The following is an 18,365-nucleotide window of genomic DNA, read 5'->3' as shown; positions in this document are numbered from 1 at the left end:
TGGACTGATCACACTTAACAGAAGAAAACTATTTTGGGTTTTATATTTGTGAATATCTTATATTTTATTTCTTGAATAGATCTGCTATGGATAATTGTATTTTTTATCAAGAAAACGTAGTTCAAGTTTACATATTAGAAAATTGCTGCTTGTAATAAAACTTGTCAAACAAATGAAAAAAATCTATATAATCAGTATCTTCACAAGAAAGATGGCAATAAAAAAACTACTCAACACCACAAACCAGTAGTATAAGTACGGCAAGTGACCTGAAACGCGTTAGACTGCATACATTCCCAATTTTATAGTTGCTACTTTCTTTTTTAATGCAGCTTAAAATTAAGGTTTAAAGCTTTTAAAATGTGCGGTGAGGAATTCTGCATTTTTTTGTGCACCCAAGATATTAACTTGTATAATAGGGACACAGATGCAAAGAAAGAGATGTTAACTCTGCCCACATCTTGAGTATGAAGTACAGTTTTAAGGACCAATGATTAACGTGATATGAAACCCAATTTTTTTCCCCATGATTTAGATAGAATATGCAATTTTAAGCAACTTTCCAATCTACTATTATTTTTCTTCGTTCTCTTGGTATGCTTTGTTAAATGAGAAGCAATGCACTACTGGTTGCTGACTGAACACATGGGTGAGGCAATGACAATTGTTATATATATGCAGCCACCAATCAGCAGCTAGAACCTAGGTTCTTTGCTGCTCCTGAGCCTTCCTAGATAAACCTTTCAGCAAAGGCTAAAAAGAGAAGGAAGCAAATTAAATAATAGAAGTAAATTGGAAAGTTGTTTAAAATTAAATTCTCTATCTCAATCATAAAAGAAAAAATTGGGGTTTCATGTCCCTTTAAAAAAAGACAATGCAGTTCCAAAAAAGGTTCAGAGAAGGGCTATAAAAGAAATACGGGCATTGCACGATTCAAAGATTACTTTTTATCTTATTATGTAGATATTTTTCAGGAGTACTATTTATACCAATAAAATAATTTGGGACAAGATATCACACTAAGTAGTACTGTAAAATTTGTTATGAAAGTTGCAGAGTATTAAATATATGGAAAAATGTTTCTTTAATTTAAGTTTTGTATTTGAAATTGCTGGTTTGCACACTGTAACCATCATTGTCAATGACACGTCCATTTACATGGGCCAAGCTTGTAGAAAGACCAGACATGCTAATGTATATCCCTGTACAAATGCCAATGGTTATTTAATGAAATGCTATTATGGCTGGGAGGTTTTGTATTATTAAAAGAAGAACTAAAAAGAGGTTATGTAAGAGTTAAACGGGATGGACTTTCTGTCATATTTTAACATTATCTGTTATGTTACTATAGTAAGAGCCATTTGTTCTGTTACTCTTTCTTCAATAATGATAAAAAGTTAGATGCCGAAAAAGGCTATGAGTGAAAATATGCAATAAAAAGACCAGTTCTAAAAGAGGCTAAGTACATTATCTATTAAATGCATCTTCCAGGTAAGCAGGTTCATTTGAAATATTTAGAAATACGATTTCACTATTCTCATCAACAAGGTAGTTTAATTAGATGATTAGATTACTTTTATTGTCACTACACAAAGTATAAAAACAAAGACAACGAAATGTAGTTAAGCATCCAACCCAGACATAACAAAAAGTAGTATAACGTGTGTGAATTAGTGCAATTGGTAATTGACAGAATGAGGATGATTAAAGTATAATTAATTAAACAGGTTTCAATAACTATTCTTACATTTCACCAGTGAATATATTTTTCAATTTTCTCTCCTTATTCTAGAACAGCAGTTAAAATAAGTAAAATGCAAAAAAGAAATTCTCTGCATGTACTCCGTTCCCTCGTTCAAGGGGTGTGTAAGAACATATATTCAACTATGCTAAAGGAATCCTAAGCAATGTTCGTTGTACCTTCAGATATTAATACGTAGTTTAGAATTTATGTTTTTGCACTTGCTGCTGATTGGTGCCGGCACACACTTGTCTCTTGTGATTGGCTAACTAGATGTGCTCAGCTTGCTGCCAATAGTGCAATGCTGTTTCTTCAGCAAATAATTACAATAGAATGAAGCAAATTTGATAATAGAAATAAATTGGAAAGTTGTTTAAAATTGTAAGTTCTATCTGTATTATGAAAGAAAATTGTGGGGTTTCCTGTCCCTTTAAAGTAATCTTCATGGTAAGTATTACAGATTCATAAAGAAAAGCAAAAAGTAGTGATTTGACAAATGCCTATTAGACGACATTTCTCTAATGACCCAAAAAATAGTGCATCACAAATGAAGTGATGTAATACCGGCACGTCACAGTGAGGGGCGGGACCTTGTACCGTCACAAAGAGGCAATGACTTTGGTGAATTTCCCTTGTGTTAATAAGCTATTAATGTGTATAGCTGATTGCACCTTAGGAGCTTGTTTTTCCCCTGTGCCTCGTTTTGTGTTAATACCCTCATTGACTATATGCCGTTTTTTTTATGTCTTTTTAAACTATACTGGAATAAATATTTTACTAAAGAAGAGATCTGGTTTCTGCCGGGGAAGTTTTTATTAAAAGTGCTTTAAACCCCGGAGCTGGCTTTATCTCTGGTAAATGTGAGTATTTGTAATTAGCACTACTTGGATATCACTTACCTGTTACGGTCTCACAGTATGAGAGTTGTCTATATCGGTTTTATTTGAGGAACTTCTGAGATCCCCTCTTTGGATACAGACTGAACACATGCAGGAAATTGCCACTAATTAACTTTTAAGGCATAAACAAATCGACTGATACATCAGATACATCAGTGTTAGCATTAAAGGGATACTAAACCCAAATTTTTTCTTTAATGATTCAGATAGAGCATGCAATTTTAGGCAACTTAATAATTTACTCCTATTTTTATTTTTTCTTTGAAAAGCAGGACTGTAAAGCTTAGGAGTCAGACCATTTTTGGTCCAGTAGCTGGGTAGCACTTGCTGATTGGTGGCTAAATGTAATCCACCAATCAGCAAGTGCTACCCAGGTGCTGAACCAAAAATGGGCTGGCTCGTAAGCTTACATTCCTACTTTTTCAAATAAAGATACCAAGAGAACAAAGAAAAATTAATAATAGCAGTAAATTAGAAAGTTACTTAAAATTGCATGCTCTGTCTGAATCATGAAAGAAAAAAAAAAATAGGGTTAGTATCCCTTTAAGTATATTTTTTCCCAGACCATCTACTGTAGAAATGTTTTATTCACTTTTTTTTTTATTAACATTTCTCTAATATTATTCCAATTCTAATACTAATGAAAGCAAATAAAAGACGGTCAGGCGATAACAAAAATAAATATGTGATTTATATATTTTACACAAAATATATCCCCTACCTTTGCAGATTCAAATGTGATTGTTTTAGTCTCAGTTTGAACAATGGGTACTTCTTTTGTAGAAATTTCAGTCCTTTGCGCAGCATCCGAAATTGTGACCATTTCTGTTTTTACGACTGGTGGCTGAAGAGCAATACGCATTATAATATAAAAAGAAAATGTATATTTTGTAATTAAGTCAAGAAGAAAACATGAAAGAAAATGAATATGTACTTCAGATAGAATTTGTGATTGTATAATGTTTGGCAATTTTAATGATCTTCTCCCTAATATAATTTTGGCAAGCTATTAGAATTCATACAGTTTTAGAGCCAGTATGGATCTTTACCTCTTCCAATTCCATATAACAACGGCCATTAGGCAATGTTTGTTAAATAATATAATTTAACATCTGTATATCATTCTGGAACATGTTTGTATTGTAGGATAATTCAAATGTATTGCTATTTAAAAAAATATTGGTAAAACACTCTCTTCTTACTGTGGCAAGAGTACTTTGTTTAGGGAAATAAAATTGTAATTTAGCAAATCAAGAAATTAGTCAAATTAGTAGACACTTTCACTTTAAAGGGACATGAAACCCATTTTTTATGATTCATTTAGAGAAAACTATTTTTAAAAAGTTTCCAATTTACTTCTATTATCAAATTTGCTTCGTTCTCATGTTATTCTTTGTTGAAAGATATAAAGATTGATAGCATGCTCTTGATAATGTAAAACATTATAGCAAAACTGCTGCCATATAGTGCTGCTGGCATGTGCATACTCCAGAATTTACCTTCCTGCTTTTCAACAAAGGATAACAAGAAAGCAAAAAAAAATTTGCTAATCAAAGTAAATTAGAAAGTTGTTAAAAATTGCATGCTCTACCTGGATCATGAAAGGGGGGGTTATGTCCCTTTACTAAACACATAAATGTGTAGGTGTATATTAAGAACTACACAAAAGAAACATTTTGAAAATAACATAAACAAACAACACAATAGACAAAACAATAACTTAAGATATGAAATGGAAAATTAGGATGTAGTTAAATAAGAAGATGAAACTATGGTATAATATACAAGAACAGATGCTACTACTCCAACAGTTGGAAAGAGAGGCCAAAACCGTAAGTGTGGCAGCCATATCACTGGTTTCATTTTCATGACAGAGAAGATCCAAATATTTCTTTATAAAGTAACAAGTGTGCAGTAGAGAGGAAAACAATAGCAGTCATCGGCCTGGAAAGAATGAAAAAAATGTACTAAGGCTAATATGGATCCTTAAATAATTTACCTCTGAACAACAAATAATTTGTGCTGAAGAATCAACATCAATGTGAGAAAGATCTCCATTAATTTTGTGCTGTTCTTCATCAAACACTACTCGAGTCTCTGTAATAACACTCTCAGATTCAAATGTGCTGACTGTCATTTCCTGAGATACAACTTCTGTTATTTTCTCTAAATGTGTAGTGGTTACTACCGCTTTATGCTCTTCAGCAATGTGGTCATCTTCATCTGGCTTCATGTCCTTTATTTCTTCAACACGTTCTTCAACCTCTTCTTGTATAACATGTTCCGATAACCTGATTTCAGCTTTGTATTCCACTTCTTCATGTTCTTCCTCACTACTACTCTCTGATGAAGACAGTGACTCGACATCTTTATTATCTATAGTTTCAGTTTCTGGTATTTGCCCATTTGTATCTGGTGGACTTTCAACTTCTCCATTTAGTGGAGACTTGGCTTCTTCTGTAAATGTGTTATCTCTAGCATCAGACTCTGCCTGCTTTTTGTCCTCCACTATGGTCTGAATTTTATCTGAACTCTATATGAAAAAGTAGATGAGGAAAATAAAAATAAATGAATATATAAACATAAAAGAAAACGGAAATCAACTTATACATGTCTCATGTAACGTTATGGAGAGAAAAAAAGTGATGCCAACTGAAAAATGATAAAATGTAATGATGAGTATGACCACCATACTGGTACTTATTAAACAATTTGAGCACCTCAAGAGCATCACTTAGTCCAGTGCGCACTCCTCTTGTTCTGGTTAAAAGTTTCTGTGAAACGGAAAGTAACCAAAGGACATATAATCAATACATTTACACAGACACGTGTACAGAACATTGAACAGCTCTGGTGGAAAATCTAACAAGAAACACAATAGAAAGAATAACAAGAAACATTTATTATAATGAGGAAACTAAATCATGAATAATAATATATATATATATATATATATATATATATATATATATATATATATATATATATATATATACAGGATATATATACATATGTACACACACACACACATATATATATACATACACATACATATATATATATATATATATATATATGTACACACATATACATACATACATATATATATATATATATATACACACACACACATAAATATATATATATATACACATAAATATATATATACACACACACACATAAATATATATATATATACACATAAATATATATATATATATATACATACAGTATATATGTATATAAATATATACATACACACACACACAGTATAAATACAGTATATATATATATTTATATATTTAAATAAAGATTGTCAGTCTGATATTCTGATGCATTTGTTAAGTCTTCATTTAAAAAGTGTTATATTATTCTCTTGTACTCTTATTTAGTTAATACATTTTATGTATGTAACAGTTTAATGTATTTAATCCCACTGCGCCTTAAATGAGAAATAGAATTCACGGATTTGCAGAAAGTTTTTGAGTTTATTAAGCTAGACTGTGTGAATGATTTGTATGAAGAATTTTGTTGTACCAAACTGTAAAATAGTGTTTTATTCAGTAACTACTGTATAATTTGTCTATTTCCTACACGAAAAAGTTAATTTGCTTAGTCTCCCTAGTTTTCTTAAAAAAACAAAACAAATAAAAATAACCCTAAAACAGGGACTAATATTCTTGTGCTAAATTTCACTGTCTTTTAATTAAGGCCTCTGTGATGACAGCCTATAGTTTACATTTTTAAATTACTTTTAACTTCAGCTCATACAATCACTACAGGCTGAAATGAGAAGTCACACAACTGTCTTTGCTCAAATAGTTAGCCTATAACTTTCCGTCTATCATTATTACAAAACTAAAAATGGTGCTGAAATTCTGTCCCTGTGACATTTTCTGGACACTATGACAATATCAGACATACAGAGAGACACAGTGTAATTTTTACTGCCAGGCACAGCTGACTTGCTAAGAGAATACGTTTTACATTTGTATGTGCATAAGGTAGTTAAAGAAACTAGATTCCCTTTGTCCCTTAAAATAGGGACGAATGGGAAAAACGCCTAACACAATGTAAATTACTTACGTTAATATTTAAGATGCTAATAACTTTGCACAAATCTAATAGATGGACTTAAATGGCAGGCCTCCCTCAAAGTTGTGGCTAATTTGTAAATAAATATATGCTGCCCAAAATCTATTTTCTATACATGCAATAACAAATTTGTGTTTAACTTCTTTTACAGTGCACATGGATGGGATAAAAATATTCTGAAAACATAGTGGTGAAAGGGATGAAGCAGAAAAAAGCACCTCAGTAAGATGCGAGGAATGAGAGACAGAAAGCGTGTCAGAGGCTTCACTATCAATCAAAACACTGCCCTCTTGTGTTCGTTGGGTAGATGGTGTATAGGTGAATTTCATGTTAGAAAAGCTTTCTTTACTAAGCAAGATTGATGTTATCTCTTCTTCTAGGCTCTAGAGGTTAGAGAGTGAAGGGCAAACAGTTAACAGAAAAAAATAGAATCTGAAGATACAGTAATAACCAACAACAATAAGAGAAAACATCACACAAATGAAATATAACAGAAAAAAAAAAATATGATACAAGACTGGGATGTCACATTTGGAGTTCTGCCTTTATTTTAAAGAGAATATTAAAATGAAATGCATATTGCACTCCTCATCTTCACCTAAATAAATAAATATTGAGGTTGATATTTTTTCAGAGGCATAGTATGATATTTTATATACTTACTACCTATAAATTCTAATCTTTACTAATCTAAAACAAGCCACCATTTGCTTCATGTACTCATGCAACTTTAATTAAACACATCAAGCACACAATTGCATAAAATAGCCTAATGTATAAAGCCCAGTGAAAATAAATTAATTACATTTCATTTGAAAAAAACTCTGATCGCAAACTTTACACTATATGGCGTTCCACAAGAATCCATCTCCAGCTTAAACAGATCTTAAAGCAGTGGATTCATTAAATTCACTCATTTCGCTGGAGAGGGGGTTAGAAGGAGAGACTATTAAATTCCTGTTAAAATAAGGGTACCCATAGTGAGCTGCATACTTTGCATTAAGACCAATATGCCCACAAAAATAGTGTGTGTATATATATATAAAGTTTTGTTGATTTCTTTTTTCTAAGGTTTTTTTTAACAAATTAATGTATTTCACCTTTCCAAACATGTCCATTATTCCTCCTCTCACGTCTCAAAAAAAATCTTTGTTTCCTTCCCCCTCTAAATAGAGTAGAGGGAAGATAAAGGTTTGTTAACAGCCTCACACCCTAGGGGCAAGTGATCATGTTTTATTCACAATGTTGAACTGTTCTGCAGTGGAACAAGTTACTATTTGAACAGGGGGTTAACATGATGAAAAGCAGAAAAACTAAGAATGCTGCTTCCTAAATTTGGAGGCCTATACGCTTTTTAATGTGGTGAAATAAAGGAAAGTTTTTAAACTTTTGTTCTGAGCTTCTGATATGAATATTTGAGATCATCCTGATGTTCACCTCTGTCCAAGTGCAGGTAGGAAAAAAACTCCCTTAATTCAGGCCAACAGCTTGATGGTTGTCAGAAACAGGTTAACAACTGATCTTGAGACAACTGTGGATAAAAAGAAAAACAGCTCTGATCTTCAAAATGAACACTAGAAGTAAGGGCTTGCGAGGAGATCATCTTCCTTTGAGACACAAAGCACCTCAAAATACCACTCTTAAAGAATAAAAACAGCATTGGTGGGATCACCGTCCACTTTTTCCTGCTGAAAGCTCATCTGCTAATCTCACAGGAACAAATTCAAGATCAATAGTAACTATCCAATTCTTTCTACTGAAGGATATAACCAAAGACCAGTCACAAATGCCTCTGACAGCCTTCACAAACTTGTTAAAAATCTAGCAGACAGGAAAACTTTACATTAAGTCTTGCACAATCTTGTAGTAAAAGTATTCAAGGTATTAGAAAATAAAGCACCCAGACAATCAATAGAAAGGTTGGATGCAGAATAACTCCAATCTGCTAAAGATTATTTGTAATTTCACATAAACCTTTTACTTTCCCCAACATAAAAGTTAAATATGTTCTTTCCCTAAACACCTAAGAAACAGTCACAGTCAAAAAGCTAACATTGAGCTTTTGCAATATACTGCACATGCCTAGTTATTTATCTATTGCGTGAGCGCCTTTGTGTGCGAGTGTGTCTGAATGTGAGTGTGTGCCTGGGTGTGTCTTTGTGTGTGTGTGAGAACGATAGAGTGTGTAAGTGAGAGTGAGAATGTTTGTGAGAGTGTGTGTGAGACAGTTAGTGTCTTTGAGTGTGTGTGAAGGTGTTTGATTGTAAACGTGTGTGAGTATGAATATCTATGTGCAATTTTGTACTTATGTGCTATTATATATAGAGTGTACTCTGCAAAAAAAATGTTTCCTGTGCTGTGCATGACACAAAAGTATTCGGGTTTGACCTAAACTAAAGGTGGCAACGCTAACTCTTAGTCATGGATTGAATTCAGGCAGGAGAAACATTGAACTAAGAATAGAATAGAAATAAGACTATAATGCAATTATCAAAAATCTAATTAAATAAGGTAGATGCCTGAAAATAAATTATATACTGTATATATATATATATATATATATATATATATATATATAACCTGGGTATGTAGTTTTTAAGAGCAAGAAGCTTTGCCACAAAGGACTGTGGAATCATGTAATCTTGTAAACAAGAATGAAACCAGAATATAAAATCACTAACTGCCAAACTGTCATGTATTTGAAACGCCAGAAATGGAACAGAATTCTATAAAAGCAAAGCAGGTGCAATGGAAAAAAAGAGCTTTGAAAATCAAAACTCTAAAAAGCCTGAGTCACCTGAAAATGCCTAACTGCCACCCTTGCTGTCATAGCTAACCAGAATAATATAAGGATAAGGAACAAAGATGTCTGCTCAACAACACTCTAACCATGTAATCAAAATAAAACAAAATTAACCAGTACAAGATCTAAACATTTTGGCAATTAAATTAATTAATCAAATGTTACTTTGTCAAGGAAGACACTTTCAAAATTAATTTTGAAAAAGCCTTGCAAATATAAAAAAAATAATACAAAAAATAAGTCCTGCCAGGCTTCCTCTTGATCACACTCTGTCTCTAAAATAAATTAAACAAAACTAACTAACCACCTGCTAATTTATGTAAGAGAGAATACTTGAGGAATAAAATATGCATTACTTAAATGGACATTCTAGTCAAAATTAAACTTTCCATTTCACTTGTATCATCAAATTAGCTTTGTTCTCTTGGTATTCTTTGTTGAAAGTTAAACCTCGGTACTATCATATGCAGATTTATAAGCCCTTGAAGATGGCCTCTTATCTCAAAGCATTTGACAGTTTTTCACAGCTAGGGGGCGATAGTTCATGTGTGCCATATAGATAACATTGTGCTCATGCCCGTGGAGTTACTTATGAAAGACCAGTGATTGGCTAAAATGCAAGTCTGTCAAAAGAACTAAAATAAGGGGGCTGTCTACAGAAGCTTAGATACAAGGTAATCACAGAGGTAAAAAGTGTATTAATATAACTGTGTTTGTTATGCAAAACTGGGGAATTAAACAATAAACATTCTGGAGTAGACTGTCCCTTTAATCTCCAGAAAAAATGGGTTTAAAGACCAAAAAGGCTTTTCCTTAAAAGGAGTGGAACGAAAAGAAGGGGGGGGGGGGAGGGATTAACTTGTAGCTCAGTGGTAAACTTAAAACATTTACTGAAGTCTACTTGGACCTCTAAGCATAAAATCTGCAATACATGTAGTTTCATATACTAAATCAGATTTGAAGATAATTTATTTTGATGCTATATAATATATGCAAACTATTCACAGTAAAACAAGCCTAACAAGAAAAATGTAATGCGCGTTAATGAAACACAAATACACTACAATGTCATCTTAAAAATATTTACACATTGTTGTTTTGTGTATGTAAGATTATTAAAAACCAACACATCCTTATATTTGGTAAAATATTGTAGCACAATATTTTCTTTTAGGAGTAAAATGGTATACAAAATGCACAACATAAAACACATTTTACTAGGAACTGTTACAATGTTAAAATATTTGTTAATGTTGTTATAGTTTAGATATTACACACAAATTCAACATACAGAAATGCATCAAACAAAAAATAATGTTTATATAATAGAAATTTAAAGGCATTATATATATTTTATATATATATATATATATATATATATTAGGTTATTGCATAGCCCATCTGTATATCCCCCACAGAAAACCTAAGCTACCCTGTCTTTGGACAGACACAAAGGAATCTGGGAAAGGATATGCAAACTAGCTAAACAATACCACACCTTTTTTGCTTCTAGTATCAGTTTTAAACATGGATTTCCTCATACTAGTGCAATGCTTTTTTCTCTCTCTCTCTATTATATATATATATATATATATATATATATATATATATATATATATATATATATATATATATATATTAGACAGAATTCAGTTGATACAATCCATCTATGACTTTTGTAGTATAGGGCTATTCCATAAAAAAATATTACCACTAACCATGCATAACAAAATGGTTGTGACATACCCCATGTGTCTGCAGGGACACGGGAGTGATACACCGTTTTTCCCATTCGTTTGGCCGTGGCTCAGGTGTGGATTCCATGAAATTGCGCTTGAGCTCACTAATGCTAGCCTGATGCTTTAATATTTCATCCTGTGACTTATCCAGATCCTAGCAATTGGTTATGTAAAAAAACAAAAAACAAAAAAACAACTAGGACAAAGATTGACAACAAAGCACATTTTGTTATAGACAAAATAAAACCATCAGAGTTAGAATTACTTAAGAAGAGAAATCTCTTATCTGTACTAAATGCAAACAGCATTTTGTGTACAAGAAAGTCCAATTAACGAACAGACAATTTTTATTTAATGTTTTTATATTCTTTTAAATATAATTTGAACAAAAAAAAAACACTTTTACAACTTTAAAGCTTGTTTTTCCTTTCTTTTTTGGAGCAATACCAAGGAATACAGAATAAAGGTTGTTTTTTTGCAAACATCATTCAATCAGTAATTCAAGTATTCTTAAAGACATTTGTATGTGTGCACATTATACATAAGGAATCACTGTATTGAGAAAGATTCACATAAAAAAATACATATTTTAAAATCAGTTTATTGTAAAGATAGGTATTGCATCACCATTAATCTTAGACACCATACAAATATTAATATATGCACTTGCAAAACATTTGTTTAATAACAGAATTTTAAATTCTGTTAAGTATATTAAGATTAACACCCAGATAAGATATTTCTCTTCTGTATTAACTGTTAACAAACCAGATTATAAGTCAATTTTAAGGAAAATGTTTGCTTGCTAATATTTTTAACCTCTTTTGTTTAAGCAAAAATGAAATACGCCATATTTTAGTAGGTTACATATTAAAGATAATATTAACCAAAGCTGCAGAAAGCAACAACACTTATTAGTTAAGTTAGAAAGACTAATATACAAGAACACTGATAATTCATAGGAATATCAAGAAAAGGGATGATGTTCATTTGTGACATGGGGTTGGTACACAGCCCAGTCAAGTCCTTCAAACAGAACTTCAGAATAAATGCACATTTAAGGGATAGTCTAGTCAAAATTAAACATTTTTTTTTATTCAGATAGAGCATGCAATTTTTAGCAACTTTCTAATTTACTCCTATTATCAATTTTTCTTCTTTCTCTTGCTATCTTTAATTGAAAAAGCAAGAATGTAAGCTTGGGAGACAGCCCATTTTTGGGTCAGCACCTGGGTAGCACTTTCTGATAGGTGTCTAAATGTAGCCACAAATAAGCAAGCACTAACCAGGTAAACCAAAAATGGGCCGGCAACTAAGCTTACATTTAAATAAATATTTGAATATCAATAAAATAGAATATAATTGGAATAAAGCAAACTTGGTAATAGAAGTAAATTGGAAACTTTTTTTAAATGGTATGAATGGAATGGTGGTGGCCAGTGGAGTCTCCCATTTTTTATTATAGGGGGGCACTTGCCTGTGGCCTAATAGTGTTTTTGCGGTCAGGGTTGCGAAAGGGACGGGGCCCAAACGTTCTCTAGATGGCGTTGGGGGTGTCGTAGGTGAGGTTGGGTTGTTCCATGAGAGGGGTCAGTTGGACAAAGTGGTGGTGGGAAAATGAGGGCCGATCAAAGCAGGAGACGGCACATGGGAGGGCAGTCATTATGCCGGCAGGGCTATTCCCCCCTTAGTAAAGCCACTGCTTGTGACATTCTGCAAACCTCTGGTAAGTGATCGAAAGCTCACTTTAAATAAAGAACATAAACAATGATGCAACAGGCATAGATGCATTTGGGTTTAAATGGTTTTTTTATTATACCAAAATAGTTAGATGCTTTAATAATTATGTGGGGAAGTTTGGATTCATTATTACTGCACAAATCTTTATATATATATTATATACAGAGGCACACAGACTGTTGGTTCTCCAAAAGGCTGTTAATCCCAGCTGCCACATTAGAACATGAAAATAAGAGAATGTGTCAATTTTTGTCAAAAGTTACAACTTCAGGAAGACAGTAAGAGTGGTATCATGCAGACTGTCCCCCATGCATTTCATGCATTGTGTCCATAGCATCAGCCTGCGTGTGACATTGGCAGCCTATGAGAACAGAGTGCTTTATACAAACCTCCAACATTAAATTGCTATGTCTGATATAAATATTTCCCCCGTCTATTCTCAAGGTTTTTCCCTGTGAAATCAAAATTGAAAAAAAAAAAAAAAAAAAGGCTAAAACAAATGTTAAAACATGCAGCGGGGGTTGAGTACTAAGCTTCTAATAACGATGAAAAAAAAATATTCCTGCTTAAGCATTGATTGTATTTTTAAAATGATAAATATCCAAGAGGATTTCTTAGAAAGATGAACAATAACAATTCTTATGTGAAACTGGTAATCAACCCCCGACAAAACAACGTGGAAAAGCACGAGAAACTTTACTTTTGCACACAATTTTTTCCACTTTTCATCCAACAAAATAATATAGGATGCAGACAAGGTCACAAATAGCATTCAACACCTGCTTTTGGCTGTCATCATCTTCTTTTTCCGTCTGAAACTGAACATATTAAGTCACCGATAATAAGAAAACAAAGATTAGTACCATAAAATGGGGAATCTTACTAAATAAATGAGCAAGCAGCGCGGCTTTTCTTACAGACCTTTAGTGTTTTAATCTCAGGAAATGAATTGTAGCCGTTTGGTATATTTCCACCTATATACTCAAAAATAGTGGACGTATGTGACAAAGGTGAAATGGAAGATGGCTTACAGATTCAGCTATATACTTTATATTTGTGCTTTGCTATTAAATTAATTAACAACATATGAAGGTTAAGAGGTAACGAATATAAATTTAAAAAAAAGGGCCTTAAAGGGATAATAAACCCAATTTTTTCCATTCATGATTCGGATAGAACATGCAGTTTTAAGCAACTTTCTAATTTACTCCTATTAACAATTGTTCTTCGTTCTCTTGCTATCTTTATTTGAAAAAGCAGGAATGTAAGCATAAGAGCCGGCCTATTTTCGGTTCAGCACCTGGGTAGCACTTCTTGATTGGTGACTAAATGTAGCCACCAATCAGCAAGCACTACCCATGTGCTGAATTAAAAATGGACTGGCTCCTGACCTTACATTCCTGTTTTTCAAATAAAGATAGCAAGAGAACAAAGAACATTGTATAATAGGAGTAAATTAGAAAGTTGCTTAAATTTGCATGTTCTATCTGAACCTGAAAGAAAAAATATTGGGTTTAGTGTCCCTTTAAAGAAAAAATGCTTCAAATATATTTGTGATTTATGCAAGGCTGGATTTGCCATAAAGCAATATAGGTACTTATCTGAAAGGGGTGCCACTAAATACTATAACAAAGCAAGTGTACATTTATCTGTTTATATTCTCCAAAGAAAACATCACAAAGCCAAATTCCAGGCGTCGCATAAAACATGTAAAATAAAAGGGACACTGTAAAATCGTTTTCTCTTAATGTGTTTCAAATATTTTTTATACAAGCTGCATAGTATTAAATGAATTGGCAATTGCACCTTCATGTTAATTTTTATATTTGAAATACATATTTTGCTCATTTGAATCCACCACTCATTGATTTTAAGAACAGTATACAGAATCCACATCACCACTGTTTATTAAAACATTTCTTCTTTTATTTGAGTGTCCAAGCTTTACAAACTGCAATGTTTCGGCCATTATGGCCATAAAGCAATATAGGTACTTATCTGAAAGGGGTTTATTTTGGGGAGCTTGGATACTGAAATAAAAGAAGAAATGATGTTATAAACAGTGGTGCTGTGGATTCTGTATACTGGACATTGGGTAACAGGGTTTGCTGTGACCCTAACCATGAGCATCACAAGCCTGTAAGGAAGATCTAACCCTGTATTGCTGTGCCTAGCACGTGATCTGGACTATTGTTTTTAAGAACATATCCAATCAAGTGGTCTCTAAATCTGTAATTATATTAGTCCTACTTATCTCTATCTCTATACACAATGTCCAATACTGAAATATTCATTATGGTGGTGTTTTCCAGCTATTTCAATTACAAGGATATACCTAGAGGAGCAATTTCCAGTTTATTAAATAATAAGCAGCTGGTATAACAAGACAATGGGAAGGCATTACCGTAAAAAAGAATTAGTAGCTTCATTGTTTCACTCACTGAATCATCACCTGTAGATGTATTACAAATGATAGCTAAGATCTAAGTACAGTATGTCTGCAGGTTTAGCACTCCAGTGCGCGGGTGTTCTTAGCGGTCTTATAACGTTTGACTAGTGGTTTTATTTATATACAGATTCACTTCATTATATGAGCCCCAGCAAGGGTTTGCTGTTATTGGAAGTTTCTGGTTTTCTGTAAGCCTGATATACAATTTTGTTTACATCAGGTAGTAGAAATGGAATAGTTGTTTATCAGTTACAGCACTTAAAGGGACACTAAACCCACTTTTTTTCATGATTCAGATAGAGCATGCAATTTTAAGCAACTGTCTACTTTACTCCTGTTATAATTTTTTCGTCATTCTCTTGCTATCTTTATTTGAAAAAGAAGGCATCTAAGCTAAGGAGCCAGACAAATTTTGTTTCAGATCGCTGGACAGTACTTGTTTATTGGTGCTGTCCAATCAGCAAGGACAACCCAGGTTGTGAACCAAAAATGGTCCGGCTTCTAAACTTACATTCTTGCTTTTCAACTAAAGATAGCAAGAGAATGAAGAACAATTGATAATAGGAGTAAATTAGAAAGTTGCTTAAAATTGCATGCTCTATCTGAATCATGAAATAAAAAAAAAAATTGGTTCAGTGCCCTTTTAAAGCACAGACCTATTAAAAAAATAAATTAATATAGTAATAAATAGAACTAGCAGAAAAGTTGCTATCAGACACAGAAAAAGGGGTGATATCTGTGTTGAGTTTAGTTTTATATGTTTAACAAATTATACTTACATTTGCATGTAAAATGGAGTGTTTAACAATCTCTTGGATTTGTGATAATGTACTTAATTTACTAAGCAGAATAGACTGTTATGCAGCTGTTTGCTTACGTGAACCTGCTTACCACAATTATTACTGCTGCTTCTTAAATCGGTGGGAAGAGATTTGTTAGGGGTAATTGACAGGTGATGCAAGACTAAGGACAGCGCTGCACAAGAATCATGTTCCCAGCTAAGAATCTTTTTTCATCTGTATAATGGTAGATTGAGGCCAATGGCTCACTCAATTCATTTTCATATACTGCATATTTGCATTAAAATATTTTGAGCTAAATAATCTGTATGTGTGGTATGCTCTCTAAATGCCAAACTGACCATTTAAAAAAAAAAAAAAGATAAGAAATGTTAGTCCAAAATTAAAGGTATATTACTACTTAACGGAAATACTCTTTTCTTTCATGTAATTAGCAAGAGTCCATGAGCTAGTGACGTATGGGATATACATTCCTACCAGGAGGGGCAAAGTTTCCCAAACCTTAAAATGCCTATAAATACACCCCTCACCACACCCACAATTCAGTTTTTTACAAACTTTGCCTCCGATGGAGGTGGTGAAGTAAGTTTGTGCTAGATTCTACGTTGATATGCGCTCCGCAGCAAGTTGGAGCCCGGTTTTCCTCTCAGCGTGCAGTGAATGTCAGAGGGATGTGAGGAGAGTATTGCCTATTTGAATGCAGTGATCTCCTTCTACGGGGTCTATTTCATAGGTTCTCTGTTATCGGTCGTAGAGATTCATCTCTTACCTCCCTTTTCAGATCGACGATATACTCTTATATATACCATTACCTCTGCTGATTCTCGTTTCAGTACTGGTTTGGCTTTCTACAAACATGTAGATGAGTGTCCTGGGGTAAGTAAAACAGAATTTATGTTTACCTGATAAATTACTTTCTCCAACGGTGTGTCCGGTCCACGGCGTCATCCTTACTTGTGGGATATTCTCTTCCCCAACAGGAAATGGCAAAGAGCCCAGCAAAGCTGGTCACATGATCCCTCCTAGGCTCCGCCTACCCCAGTCATTCGACCGACGTTAAGGAGGAATATTTGCATAGGAGAAACCATATGGTACCGTGGTGACTGTAGTTAAAGAAAATAAATTATCAGACCTGATTAAAAAAACCAGGGCGGGCCGTGGACCGGACACACCGTTGGAGAAAGTAATTTATCAGGTAAACATAAATTCTGTTTTCTCCAACATAGGTGTGTCCGGTCCACGGCGTCATCCTTACTTGTGGGAACCAATACCAAAGCTTTAGGACACGGATGAAGGGAGGGAGCAAATCAGGTCACCTAAATGGAAGGCACCACGGCTTGCAAAACCTTTCTCCCAAAAATAGCCTCAGAAGAAGCAAAAGTATCAAACTTGTAAAATTTGGTAAAAGTGTGCAGTGAAGACCAAGTCGCTGCCCTACATATCTGATCAACAGAAGCCTCGTTCTTGAAGGCCCATGTGGAAGCCACAGCCCTAGTGGAATGAGCTGTGATTCTTTCGGGAGGCTGCCGTCCGGCAGTCTCGTAAGCCAATCTGATGATGCTTTTAATCCAAAAAGAGAGAGAGGTAGAAGTTGCTTTTTGACCTCTCCGTTTACCGGAATAAACAACAAACAAGGAAGATGTTTGTCTAAAATCCTTTGTAGCATCTAAATAGAATTTTAGAGCGCGAACAACATCCAAATTGTGCAACAAACGTTCCTTCTTTGAAACTGGTTTCGGACATAGAGAAGGTACGATAATCTCCTGGTTAATGTTTTTGTTAGAAACAACTTTTGGAAGAAAACCAGGTTTAGTACGTAAAACCACCTTATCTGCATGGAACACCAGATAAGGAGGAGAACACTGCAGAGCAGATAATTCTGAAACTCTTCTAGCAGAAGAAATTGCAACTAAAAACAAAACTTTCCAAGATAATAACTTAATATCAACGGAATGCAAGGGTTCAAACGGAACCCCCTGAAGAACTGAAAGAACTAAATTGAGACTCCAAGGAGGAGTCAAAGGTTTGTAAACAGGCTTAATTCTAACCAGAGCCTGAACAAAGGCTTGAACATCTGGCACAGCGGCCAGCTTTTTGTG

The 18,365-nt window shown here is 33.6% G+C and overlaps 1 protein-coding gene across 1 annotated transcript in view; it reads right to left on the bottom strand.

Annotated features, from left to right (window-relative positions):
- EPB41L2 (erythrocyte membrane protein band 4.1 like 2) overlaps window positions 1-18,365 on the bottom strand; it is a 469,820-nt gene that overhangs the window by 76,444 nt on the left and 375,011 nt on the right. Inside the window, 4 exon segments of the mRNA XM_053710686.1 lie at window positions 3,362-3,484; window positions 4,640-5,173; window positions 11,285-11,431; window positions 13,407-13,469. Coding sequence (XP_053566661.1) covers window positions 3,362-3,484; window positions 4,640-5,173; window positions 11,285-11,431; window positions 13,407-13,469 — 867 coding nt within the window.

This window comes from Bombina bombina, chromosome 4, assembly GCF_027579735.1.
Source record: "Bombina bombina isolate aBomBom1 chromosome 4, aBomBom1.pri, whole genome shotgun sequence".
Classification (NCBI taxonomy): domain Eukaryota; kingdom Metazoa; phylum Chordata; class Amphibia; order Anura; family Bombinatoridae; genus Bombina; species Bombina bombina.
This window is presented reverse-complemented; position numbering and strand designations above follow the sequence as displayed.